Below are 14,471 nucleotides of genomic sequence, written 5' to 3'. Positions count from 1 at the left end.
GGCAGTATATGTGAGGACAGTGTATACGGCAGTACATGTGAGGACAGTTTATAATGCAGTATATGTGAGGACGGTGTATACGGCAGTAGATGTGAGGACATTGTATACGGCAGTAGATGTGAGGACGGTGTATACGGCAGTACATGTGAGGACGGTGTATACGGCAGTATATGTGAGGACGGTGTATACGGCAGTACATGTGAGGACGGTTTATAATGCAGTATATGTGAGGACGGTGTATACGGCGGTATATGCGAGGACGGTGTATACGGCGGTATATGTGAGGACGGTGTATACGGCAGTATATGTGAGGACGGTGTATACGGCAGTATATGTGAGGATGGTGTATACGGACATATATACGTCACAGTATGGAGCATAAGGCACAGAAAGGGTTAACTGGCGCTGGGGTTGATCATAAGGTGGGAGAGGAGCTGCTTGGAGATCTGATCTGCTGAACACTGAATAGATATTGAACCAGCGCAGCATAACTGCATCCTACTGTGACACGTCAAAGAAATTTAGGAATCCCCCACAGGGCCCAGCGTCTTCCATGATATATCACGGCCTATCACATTACAGGGCACAGACATCTGCACAAATTATCATGGAAATATCGCCACCTACTTGTAGTGCCTGGATCTGCACCCTCCACTTCTGAGCAGGAATCCTGAATGGGAGGCAGCGGTGGGGGGTCCTTCACTGTCCTGGGGTTCTGTTCAAGTTCGGGGACCTTGGCTGCTGTGCTGCTGGGTCCAGACCTGCGGGAGGCCGAGCTACACTGAGCGAAAAATGACAGAAACACAATGTAAGAGAAAGGAGACGGTAATACAGCAAACTGTATACTGTATGTGACAGGGAAGACAAAAAAATGCGACCACTGACCCCACACTCACCACCAACCCACGGGAGAACGATAATGTCACTACAGCCAGAAATGTCAAATCCCAGGAATTGAAAGCTGCCATCTTTATTTATTAACATATATGCTTAAATATACTGGAATATAACTACTATAATACTGCCCCTATGTACGAGAATATAACTACTATAATACTGCTCCTATGTGCAAGACTATAACTACTATAATACTGCCCCCTATGTACAAGAATATAACTACTATAATACTGCCCCTATGTACAAGAATATAACTGCTATAATACTACCTCTATGTACAAGAACATAACTACTATAATACTGCTCCTATGTACAAGAATATAGCTACTATAATACTGCCTCTATGTACAAGAATATAACTACTATAATACTGCTCCTATGTACAAGAATATAACTACTATAATACTGCCCCCTATGTACAAGGATATAACTACTATAATACTGCCCATATGTACAAGAATATAATTACTATAATACTGCCCCCTAAGTACAAGAATATAACTACTATAATACTGCCTCTATGTACAAGAATATAACTACTATAATACTGTTCCTATGTACAAGAATATAACTACTATAATACTGCCCCTATGTACAAGAATACAATTACTATAATACTGCCCCCTATGTACAAGAATATAACTACTATAATACTGCTCCTATGTACAAGAATAAAACTACTATAACACTAACCCCTATGTACAAGAATATAACTACTATAATACTGCCCCTATGTACAAGAATATAACTACTATAATACTGCCCCTATGTACAGGAATATAACTACTATAATACTGCCCCTATGTACAAGAATATAATTACCATAATACTGCCCCCTATGTACAAGAATATAACTACTATAATACTGCTCCTATGTACAAGAATATAACTACTATAACACTAACCCCTATGTACAAGAATATAACTACTATAATACTGCCCCTATGTACAAGAATATAACTACTATAATACTGCCTCTATGTACAGGAATATAACTACTATAATACTGCCTCTATGTACAAGAATATAACTACTATAATACTGCCCCTATGTACAAGAATATAACTACTATAATACTGCCCCTATGTACAAGAATATAACTACTATACTACTGCCCCCTATGTACAAGAATATAACTACTATAATACTGCTCCTATGTACAAGAATATAACTACTATAATACTGCCTCTATGTACAAGAATATAACTAAATATAATACTGCCCCTATGTACAAGAACATAACTAATATAATACTGCCCCCTATATACAAGAATATAACTACTATAATACTGCCCCTATGTACAAGAATATAACTACTATAATACTGCTCCTATGTACAAGAATATAACTACTATAATACTGCTCCTATGTACAAGAATAGAACTTCTATAAGGCCGGCGTCACACTAGCGAGTTTTACGGACGTATGAGCGCATAAACTAAGTCCGTAAAATACGCATTACACACGGCCCAATGAATCTCTATGTCCCAGCTCCTATCTGCCGTATATTACGCATCTGTAATATACGGTCTTGTACGGCCGTAGAAAATCGCAGCATGCTGCGTTTGTCACCGTAGTGCGCAAAAAAAATCACCAATGAAAGTCTATGGGGGCGAGAAAAATACGGATTACACACGGACCATGCGTGTGACTTGCGAGAAATACGCACCGGTGTTAGAGAAAAGCCGGCAATTCAATTGCCGGCTTTTCATTTCTCCTTCCCAAACCCGACATGATATGAGACATGGTTTACATACAGTAAACCATCTCATATCCCTTTTTTTTTTGCATATTCCACACTACTAATGTTAGTAGTGTGTATGTGCAAAATTTGGGCGCTGTAGCTTGTAAAATAAAGGGTTAAATGGCGGAAAAAAATTGGCGTGGGCTCCCGCGCAATTTTCTCCGCCAGAGTGGTAAAGCCAGTGACTGAGGGCAGATATTAATAGCCTAGAGAGGGTCCATGGTTGTAGGACCCCCCTGGCTAAAAACATCTGCCCCCAGCCACCCCAGAAAAGGCACATCTGGAAGATGCGCCTATTCTGGCACTTGGCCACTCTCTTCCCACTCCCGTGTAGCGGGACTTTTCTGCGTATTACGGCCGTAAAAAACGGACCGTATTTACATACGCTGAGTGTGACGCCGGCCTAATACTGCCCCTATGTACAAGAATATAACTACTATAATACTGCTCCTATGTACAAGAATATAACTATTATAATACTGCCCCCTATGTGCAAGAATATAACTACTATAATACTGCCCCTATGTACAAGAATATAACTACTATAATACTGCCCCTATGTACAAGAATATAACTACTATAATACTGCCCCTATGTACAAGAATATAACTATTATAATACTGCTCCATGCCCCTGTACAGAGCTGCCCCTAGTGGTGGTAGTTGATAATACTCTTCCTCACTCTGTAGCAGCACAGCTAGTAGAGGGAGAGCAGATTCAGATGAAAAAAGGTTTAATGATGTTCCTACGAGTGTAAGGCTACTTTCACACTAGCGTCGTGCACTGCATGTCGCTATGCGTCATTTTGTAGAAAAAAACGCATCCTGCAAAAGTGCTTGTAGGATGCGTTTTTTTCTCCATAGACTTGCATTAGCGACGGAGTGCGACGCATTGCCACACGTCGCAACCGTCGTGCGACAGTTGCGTCGGACCGTCGCCACCAAAAAACGTTGCATGTAACTTTTTTTGTGTGTCGTGTCCAGCATTTCCGACTGCGCATGCGCGGCCGGAACTCCGCCCCCCGCCTCCCCGCACCTCACAATGGGGCAGCGGATGCGTTGAAAAACAGCATCTGCTGCCCCTGTTGTGCGGCGCTTCCAAAGTATGCGTCGGTGCGCGCAACGTCGCATTGCGACATGCAGTGCACGACGCTAATGTGAAAGTAGCCTAATGAGTTAATATTCGGGGGCAGCAGCTTGTGACCCTTGCTCCCTAGAGATCTCCAGGCTGTGTACTGGGCTCTGCTTTGTGTGACATGAATAAACCTACATGTAAACGGAAATTCTGGCCACAAATATTTAGGCTACTTTCACACTAGCGTTTTTTGCAATCCGTCGCAATGCGTCGTTTGGCTGAAAAAACGCATCCTGCAAAAGTGCTTGCAGGATGCATTTTTCCCCCATAGACTAACATTAAGCGACATATTGCGACGGATTGACATACGTCGCAACCGTCGTGCGACGGTTGCGCCGTGTTGTGGCGGACCGTCGGCACAAAAAAACGCTACATGTAACGTTTTTTGCCGCCGACGGTCCGCTTTTTCCGACCGCGCATGCACGGCCGGAACTCCGCCCCCACCTCCCCACACCTCACAATGGGGCAGCAGATGCGCTGGAAAAATGCATCCGCTGCCCCCGTTGTGCGGCGTATACAACGCTAGCGTCGGTAACCTCGGCCCGACGCACTGCGACAGGCAGAGCCCGACGCTAGTGTGAAAGTAGCCTAAGAAACAATGTTCAACTTTATTTAGAAAAATTCATTATGTAAAAACAAATAAAAATGGGGAAAATAAAAGCAGACACCACACCTGCAGGACATGTTACCACTCACAGATATATACTGTTTTCTCATACCAAAAAATTGTTTCATGTATATTGCAATGCCTATGGGTTTAGAACAGCAATATATGTAATAAATCAATAATTAAACCAATCTTTCCAGTTTCACAAATATCCCCCCACATATTGGTATTTAGCCCATGTGTAACCAATGTCCCCCTTGCTGCGCCCTTCCCCCGCTCCCCTGGTACTCGATCTGTCAGGAAATCATTCCACTTACACAAATGAGGAATAATTGATTTAAAGAAGCCATCTGTTTATATACAGGGAGAATCAGCGCAATTAGGCAGGATCTGTCCCTCTCGATAAGAGCGCGTCTCTGCCCCCGTGGAAGGGACGCTTCGTGCCCGGAACTCGTCCTGGAGGCATCACAACAGATTAGAGCCGGGATGAATGATCGTGGCGCTAATAATAACTCGTTACCCGGCGCTAACTCGTTACCCGGCGCCCATGGGCTCTTCAGATTCAGAGTGAAGACGCCGCTTGCAGCCACCTCTGGAGAGCCGCCAAGGTCGCGGGGTCGCCGGCTTCATCGTTAAGAGCTGCAGCAAATTGTATCAAATTGTTATCTCAGAAGACCGTCGCCAGGGAAACGGCAAGAAAAAGCGGGTGTTTCTGAGGAGTGGGCAGCGGTAAGGCGCCATAAAAGAGGCCACGGCGGAGACCGGGGAAGAGAAGACGGTCAACAACAAGGATGGAGAGATGGTTACATTGTATCAGTCTGCTGTCCGCCATGATCTGCACTGGATACACCTGTAACGAACCCTCAGCAGCGAGCAGTGAACGGACCAAATTGTATTCGCTAAAGCAAGCAGAGGTGTTCCAAAGGGCGAGAAATATGACGTTTCAGAGGGTCGGGTCACACGGAGACATCACTTTAGGGCAGGAGGGTCCCAAGAGTTTGAGATTTTCCGCTGTGGCTACAAAGTGATGTTGCAGCACTACAACTCCCATCATCCCATGCTCTATGTTAGGGGTAATAATATAATCCCATTGGGCTGGGTAACGGCCCCTCTGACAACCACATGGGGGGCGACGAGACTACTGATGGAGCCTGACATGTGAAAGCCGGAATGGCGGCCATCATGGGGGAACCCTTTTTATTTTGGGGGGGGGTCACTTTGGATCCCTCCTCATCACCTCTCAGGCTCCTCTCCCGTCCTCTGATCCACAGGCTAATCTCTGCTTATCCAGATAATGCCGCCATTATCCTCATCCCTGACAGTATTATCCCGGTGGCAGCTCTCGTTGGGGTCACATTGGGGCACATGTCAGGATCTTACACGGGGGGTCGGCCATTATATGGTTCTAGGCGCCAGGGCCCGGAGACAGTCAGCATGGAGAGCGGCTCATTATTACGGGCAGTCGGAGAAGTTCCTGCCCGGAGGATGGGGGAGGCTCAGGCCGCCATGTTGCATCCATGTAACCCTTATAGGGTATGTGTCCACGTTCAGGATTGCATCAGGATTTGGTCAGGATTTTTCATCAGTATTTGTAAGCCAAAACCAGGAGTGGGTGATAAATGCAGAAGTGGAGCATATGTTTCTATTATACTTTTCCTCTAATTGTTCCACTCCTGGTTTTGGCTTACAAATACTGATGAAAAATCCTGACCAAATCCTGATGCAATCCTGAACGTGGACACATACCCTTAGGTCACTATGGGGGACAGAGCCGCCCCTCTATCACAAGACAAGCACCGGGACACGGATCCCAGACGCCGCGGATTTAAGCGCTGCTTTCCAAGGATTTACAGATTCTCCGCTTACAATAATCGCCAAGAGAAAAAACAACTTCCAGCAAAAAGAGAAAAAGGGAGCAGGGGTAGGAGGAGGGTGAGGGTTGTGGTTTGGAGGGGGCAGATAATTTATTTACTTAATGGAGGAAACCAAGAGATTAGGAGCTGGAGGGGCAGTCGGCGGCTGGTGTTAAGGCCGCATTGTCTGCTCCTGGCAGCGCTCCCAGCACAGACTGGATGGCACTTGGCAGCAGGACAGGTCGGGCTTCCAGAAAGCAGGCAGGCAGCAGAGGGATGCCAGGGAGCAGGGGGCGCGCTCCGCACATTAACCCTTGTGGGGGTCACAATGGATCCTGACTCAGGTCCCTTTACATCAGCAGAATTCCCACTGACGCCATCCCAAATAGCACAGAAGACAACCAAACAACATCCGCCGACACACTGCGCCAAACACACCCGTATGAGCGAGGCACCCTGTGCAGACAGCATGCCGCCATAATGACGCCTGCGGGAAGGAGGCAAAACACACAGAGAAGACAGCGTTATTGCTACAGCCGCGCCCGATTATACACTGCGCTAATCCAATAATAACAGAGAGGAATTCAGCAAAATACTGCAAACCGACACTGCTCTGCTACACCAGCAGAATAGTGAGTGCAGCTCTGGAGTATAATACAGGATGTAACTCAGGATCAGTAATGTATGTACACAGTGACTGCACCAGGAGAATAGTGAGTGCAGCTCTGGAGTATAATACAGGAGGTAACTCAGGATCAGTAATGTATGTACACAGTGACTGCAGCAGCAGAATAGTGAGTGCAGCTCTTGAGTATAATACAGGATGTAACTCAGGATCAGTAATGTATGTACACAGTGACTGCACCAGCAGAATAGTGAGTGCAGCTCTGGAGTATAGTACAGGATGTAACTCAGGATCAGTAATGTATGTACACAGTGACTGCACCAAGAGAATAGTGAGTGCAGCTCTGGAGTATAATACAGGAGGTAACTCAGGATCAGTAATGTATGTACACAGTGACTGCACCAGCAGAATAGTGAGTGCAGCTCTGGAGTATAATACAGGATGTAACTCAGGATCAGTAATGTAATGTATGTACACAGTGACTGCTCCAGCAGAATAGTGAGTGCAGCTCTGGAATATAATACAGGACGTAACTCAGGATCAGTAATGTAATGTACGTACACAGTGACTGCACCAGCAGAATAGTGAGTGCAGCTCTGGGGCATAATACAGGATGTAACTCAGGATCAGTAATGTAATGCATGTACACAGTGACTGCACCAGCAGAATAGTGAGTGCAGCTCTGGAGTATAATACAGGATGTAACTCAGGATCAGTAATGTATGTACACAGTGACTACACCAGCAGAACAGCGAGTGCAGCAGAATAGTGAGTGCAGCTCTGGAGTGTAATACAGGATGTAACTCAGGATCAGTAATGTATGTACACAGTGACTGCACCAGCAGAATAGTGAGTGCAGCTCTGGAGTATAATACAGGATGTAACTCAGGATCAGTAATGTATGTACACAGTGACTACACCAGCAGAACAGCGAGTGCAGCAGAATAGTGAGTGCAGCTCTGGAGTGTAATACAGGATGTAACTCAGGATCAGTAATGTATGTACACAGTGACTGCAGCAGCAGAATAGTGAGTGCAGCTCTTGAGTATAATACAGGATGTAACTCAGGATCAGTAATGTAATGCATGTACACAGTGACTGCACCAGCAGAATAGTGAGTGCAGCTCTGGAGTATAATACAGGATGTAACTAAGGATCAGTAATGTAATGTATGTACACAGTGACCGCACCAGCAGAATAGTGAGTGCAGCTCTGGAGTATAATACAGGATGTAATTCAGGATCAGTGATGTAATGTATGTACACAGTGACTGCACCAGCAGGATAGTGAGTGCAGCTCTGGAGTATAATACAGGATGTAACTCAGGATCAGTAATGTATGTACACAGTGACTGCACCAGCAGAATAGTGAGTGCAGCTCGAGTATAATACAGGATGTAACTCAGGATCAGTAATGTAATGTATGTACACAGTGACTGCAGCAGCAGAATAGTGAGTGCAGCTCTGGGGTATAATACAGGATGTAACTCAGGATCAGTAATGTAATGTATGTACACAGTGACTGCACCAGCAGACTAGTGAGTGCAGCTCTGGAGTATCGTACAGGATGTAACTCAGGATCAGTAATGTAATGTATGTGTAGTGACTGCACCAGCAGAATAGTAAGTGCAGCTCTGGAGTATCGCACAGGATGTACCCTTTTATGTATATTTCTTCTGTCCAGTTTCAAGTGCGGTTGGACAGCAGATTATTGGAGTTTGGGATGAAGGACCTTTGGCAGATGGAGATAGTAAATAGGATACTGTCCACGCCTCTCTACCCAGGTAAACAACACCAAGCTCCTGAGGACTGGGCTTAGGTGTTATCGGTGTACTGCGCTGCAGGATATGTTGGCGCCATGTAAATACTGATGAATAATCACACAGCAGACATTGTGCTGCAGCGCGCCGGTCGCCGTCTCCTCCATGTGACAGCAGCTGCTGTAATCCAGTTAAGCGCCAGGAGCCGACCAGATGGTTTTCTTGAATCTCTGGAAATGAACCCAGATGAATTTAATGGAGGAGTCACAGCGGAGACGCAGAGCCGTGAACTTCCCGCGACATCGCACAGCGCTTCGCCATTACCCTGCTACAGCTTTATAGACAGGAGGATGATGTATCCCCATCCACAGCCAGGGAAAAAGGGCTCAGATGCAGGATTAGATACACAGCTCAGCAGACAGTATTACACATGGGAAGATTAGATACACAACTCAGCAGATGGTATCACATAGGATAGGATTAGATACACGGCTCAGCAGATAATATCACACAGTAGAGGATTAGATACGCGGCTCAGCAGACAGTATCATACAGTAGAGGATTAGATACACAGCTCAGCAGAGTATCCCCCATGATAGGATTGGATACACAGCTCAGCAGACAGTATCACATAGGATAGGATTAGATACACAGCTCAGCAGACAGTATCACACAGGATGGGATTAGATACACGGCTCAGCAGACAGTATCACACAGGATAGGATTAGATACATAGCTCAGAAATCAGTATCACACAGGATAGGATTAGATACATGGCTCAGCAGTCAATATCACACAGGAGAGGATTACATACACAGCTCAGCAGACAGTATCACACATGATGGGATTAGATACACAGCTCAGCAGACAGTATCACACAGGATGGGATTAGATACACAGCTCAGCAGACAGTATCATACAGGATGGGATTAGATACACAGCTCAGCAGACAGTATCACACAGGAGAGGATTAGATACGTGGCTCAGAAATCAGTATTACACAGGATAGGATTAGATACACAGCTCTGAGAAGCCATTTTCTTATAGTCCACAGAACAGAAAGTGAGGGGTTAGTTCACGCTAATCCCCCTCCACAGATTAATCTGCTGGGCCCGCAGGGGTTAATGCTGCGGAGCGGATTGTGTTCTCTTTCATGTCATTCCCATTCCCGCGGGTCGGAAGAAACACTGAGAATATAATGACACCGCGGCTGCGATATAACAAACCGCTGCAAAGTGTTTACGGTGGAAATGGCAGCGCACCGCCCCCCGCTCCCCGCATTGTTCCAGACGCCTCGTATCCCCCCACCGCGCACTGGGGGGGGCAGCGCTGGGTTTTATGTCTTTCACTCCTCGCCAATTAGACGCTGCGCAGGCAGGTTCACGAGCCGCTCGTTAGGACGAGAAGCTCTGAGAAAGCGTTTACCTCCAGGGTGCGGCGTACAATGGGGAGAGAGGAGACATGCTGCGCTAACAGCTCTCCCCACCCCCAGCCCCGCTCGCTAACGCACGCGCTCCCTCCTCGTCTGAGCACTAACGTCAAAGAGATTAAATCCGCGCGCGTACAAGTTCGAGTCAAAGCAAAGAAAAGCCTCCGAGATTTTCTGAAAGAGACGCTTAACACTTGCGGGGAAGACATCGCCGCGCTGTTCTATCCGTCCGTTCAGATTCCTGCGCAGCCGGCGGGGGGCACATGGGGGGCAGCGATATCAGAGATGAGAAAGGGGGTCCGACTGTAAGCATCAAAGCCAAATTCCGCCACCTCCCAATTCATCCCGTGACTTACCTCCTCACTGATGTCAAGAACTGACTTCCTGTGAGTGAACGGAGAAAGAGTCATTAGACAAAGATAACACAAGTAATCACAAAATGCAGTTTATAAATGAAGGTCTTTATTATTAAGGGAAAAAGAAATCCAAACCTCCAGGGCCCTGAGTGAAAAAGTGATTACTCCTAAGGTTGGGCCCTTAGCATTGACAACTGCAATCAAGCCTTTGAAATAACTGGCAATGAGTCTTTTACAATGCTCTGGAGGAATTTTGGCGCCTGCATAATTGTTGTAATTCAGCCACATTGGAGGTTTCTGACCATGAACAGCCTTTTTAAGGTCATTACAGCATCTCAATCGGATTGAGGTCAGGACTTTGACTAAGGGTACCGTCACACAGTGAAATTTCCATCGCTACGACGGCACGATTCGTGACGTTCTAGCGATATCGTTACGATATCGCTGTGTCTGACACGCTACTGCGATCAGACATCACGCTGAGAATCGTACGTCGTAGCAGATCGTTTGGAACTTTCTTTCGTCGCTGGATCTCCCGCTGACATCGCTGGATCGTTGTGTGTGACAGCGATCCAGCGATGTGTTCGCTTGTAACCAGGGTAAACATCGGGTAACTAAGCGCAGGGCCGCGCTTAGTAACCCGATGTTTACCCTGGTTACAAGCGTAAACGTAAAAAAAACAAACAGTACATACTTACATTCCGGTGTCTGTCCCCGGCGTCTCAGCTTCTCTGCACTGTGTGAGCGCCTGCCAGCCGGAAAGCGAGCACAGCGGTGACGCGGTGACGTCACCGCTCTGCTTTCCGGCTATGGTGCTTACACAGTGGAGAGAAGCAGAACGCCGGGGGACAGACACCGGAATGTAAGTATGTACTGTTTGTTTTTTTTACGTTAACGCTGGTAACCAGGGTAAACATCGGGTTACTAAGCGCGGCCCTGCGCTTAGTAACCCGATGTTTACCCTGGTTACCCGGGGACTTCGGCATCGCTCCAGCGCCGTGATTGCAAAGTGTGACCGCAGTCTACGACGCTGGAGCGATATTCATACGACGCTGCGACGTCACGAATCGTGCCGTCGCAGCGATGGAAATTTCACTGTGTGACGGTACCCTAAGACACTTCAAAGTCTTAATTTTGTTTTTCTTGAGACTTGCTGATGTGCTTTGGATCATTGTCCTGCTGCATAAGCCACCTGCGCTTCTCCTTCAGGATTTTTTGGTAGACAGCAGAATTCATGGATCCATTTACCACAGCAAGTCTTCCAGATCCAGAAAAAGCAAAACAGGCCATCACACTACCACCACATTTTACTGTTGGTATGATGTTCCTTTTCTCAAATAAGTATTAATTTTACACCAGATGTAATGGGACATACACCTTCCAAAAAGTTCAGCTTTTGTCTCATTAGTCCACAGAGTACTCTCGCCAAAGTCTTGAGGATCATGAAGATGTTTTCTGGCAAAACAGAAGAGCCTTTATGCTCTTGCTAAAAATGGCCTGATTGCTAGAGGTCCAAGTCAGTTTCCTATGGTGGAGTCATGAACGCTGACCTTAACTGAGGCAAGTGAGGCCTGCAGTTCTTTGGATGTTGTTGTGGGGTCTTTTTTGACATCTTGGATGACATCAGGCAGGTCCTATTTAAGTGATTTCTTGATGGAAAACAGGTGAGGCAGCAATCAGGCATGAGTATGGCTAGGGAATGTGAACTCAGCTTCCCAAAGATATGATAAACCACAGATAAAACATAATTTAAGGGATGGTGAGGGCAATCACTTTTTCACACAGAGCCCTGTCGGTTTGGATTTCTTTTTCCCTTAATAATAAAGATCTTCATTCATGAACTCCATTTTGTGATTACTTGTGTTATCTTTGTCTAATATTAACATTTGTTTGGTGATCAGAAACATTAAGTGCGAGAAACATGCAAAGGAATAAGAAATCAGAAAGGTGGCAAACACTTTTTTCATACAACTGTGTGTACACAGTGACTGCACCAGCAGAATAGTGAGTGCAGCTCTGGGATATAATACAGGATCAGTAATGTGTGTACACAGTGACTGCACCAGCAGAATAGTGAGTGCCCCTCTGGGGTATAATACAGTATGTAACTCCGGATCAGTAATGTAATGTATGTACACAGTGACTGCACCAGCAGAATAGTGAGTGCAGCTCTGGAGTATAATACAGGAGGTAACTCAGGATCAGTAATATAATGTATGTACACAGTGACTGCACCAGTAGAATAGTGAGTGCAGCTCTGGAGTATAATACAGGAGGTAACTCAGGATCAGTAATATAATGTATGTACACAGTGACTGCACCAGCAGAATAGTGAGTGCGGCTCTGGGGTATAATAGAGGATGTAACTCAGGATCAGTAATGTAATGTGTGTACACAGTGACTGCACCAGCAGAATAGTGAGTGCAGCTCTGGAGTATAATACAGGATGTAGCTCAGGATCAGTAATGTAATGTATGTACACAGTGACTGCACCAGCAGAATGGTGAGTGCAGCTCTGGGGTATAATACAGGATGTAACTCAAGATGTGTAATGTAATGTGTGTACACAGTGATTGCACCAGCAGAATAGCAAGTGCAGCTCTGGAGTATAATACAGGAGGTAACTCAGGATCAGTACTGTAATGTATGTATGTAATGCATGTTTATACCAAGGAAGGTGATGGGCACAAGGGGGCATTCTTTGCGTCTTGAGGAGAGAAGGTTTTTCCACCAACTTAGAAGAGGATTCTTTACTGTTAGGGCAGTGAGAATCTGGAATTGCTTGCCTGAGGAGGTGGTGATGGCGAACTCAGTCGAGGGGTTCAAGAGAGGCCTGGATGTCTTCCTGGAGCAGAACAATATTGTATCATACAATTATTAGGTTCTGTAGAAGGACGTAGATCTGGGGATTTATTATGATGGAATATAGGCTGAACTGGATGGACAAATGTCTTTTTTCGGCCTTACTAACTATGTTACTATGTTACACAGTGACTGCACCAGCAGAATAGTGAGCGCAGCTCTGGAGTATAATACAGGAGGTAACTCAGGATCAGTACAGGAAAATGTATGTGCCGTCTTCCTGTCTCACAGCAGAGGATTCTTACTGTCTAGATGGAGCCCCTGCACAGAATGGATAACAAGGCACTGAAGGATAATGAAGATTTGGGGGCATTCAACCATCAGATGAAAAACCAAATATTAAATTCCTCTTACAGCAGGGACAGCACAGTACTATAGGGCACCAAGTATGAAGCCAAAGAAGATTATTAAATTACAGAGGAAATCTCCCTGCAGTGACCACGGCGGTGAAGGAGTAAATGGGTCGACACCTTATTTAAAAACTACAAGTAGTTAATACAGGTTCTGAACCTACGTGATGGTCTCATGTAGGTTTATCAAGAGGTTCTGCAGCAGTTACAAACTCATAAATGCAACAATCAAATCCTGGAAGATAAACACACTAAGATTAAAGATCCGTCCTGATGACAAGTGATCAAAGGAAACATTGATCTATATCTATATTGCCAAGGGTTAATTACAGTCAAAGCCCCGACCCTAGGGTATGTGCACACGTCCGGATTTCTTGCAGAAATTTCCTGAAGAAAACCGGAAATTTTCTGCAAGAAATCCGCATTTTTTTTTTTTGCGTTTTTTTTCCGTTTTTTTCGCGTTTTTTTTAGCATTCTGCAAGCGTAATTAGCTTGCAGAATGCTAAAGTTTTCCAAGCGATCTGTAGCATCACTTGGAAAACTGACTGACAGGTTGGTCACACTTGTCAAACATACTGTTTGACAAGTGTGACCAACTTTTTACTATAGATGCAGCTTATGCAGCATCTATAGTAAGATAGAATGTTTAAAAATAATAAAAAAAATGGTTATACTCACCCAGACATCTCATCAGCGGCGTCCGTTCCTCTTCCTATAGCTGGTGCGTGCGTGCAGGACCTTCCATGACGTCGCGGTCATGTGAGCAGTCACGTGAGCGGTCACATGACGCTCACGACCAATCACAAGACAGTGACGTCATCGGCAGGTCCTTCACCGCACAGCAGCTATAGGAAC

General features: G+C 45.6%; 2 protein-coding genes across 4 annotated transcripts in view; both read right to left on the bottom strand.

The window, feature by feature from the left end:
- Positions 1–14,471, bottom strand: part of KIAA0513 (KIAA0513 ortholog) — a 485,188-nt gene that overhangs the window by 167,684 nt on the left and 303,033 nt on the right. The gene's annotated exons all lie outside the window — the stretch shown is intronic.
- The window catches only part of GSE1 (Gse1 coiled-coil protein), a 368,545-nt gene that overhangs the window by 286,688 nt on the left and 67,386 nt on the right, over positions 1–14,471 (bottom strand). For all 3 annotated transcript variants that reach the window (XM_077288840.1, XM_077288841.1, XM_077288842.1), the window contains exon 2: positions 628–781. In XM_077288840.1, coding sequence (XP_077144955.1) covers positions 628–781 — 154 coding nt within the window. The remainder of the gene's footprint in view (positions 1–627; positions 782–14,471) is intronic.

The sequence above is a fragment of the Ranitomeya variabilis genome, chromosome 2, assembly GCF_051348905.1.
Source record: "Ranitomeya variabilis isolate aRanVar5 chromosome 2, aRanVar5.hap1, whole genome shotgun sequence".
Taxonomy (NCBI): domain Eukaryota; kingdom Metazoa; phylum Chordata; class Amphibia; order Anura; family Dendrobatidae; genus Ranitomeya; species Ranitomeya variabilis.
The sequence above is the reverse complement of the archived record's forward strand: the minus strand, read 5'-3'. Positions and strand labels throughout refer to the sequence as shown.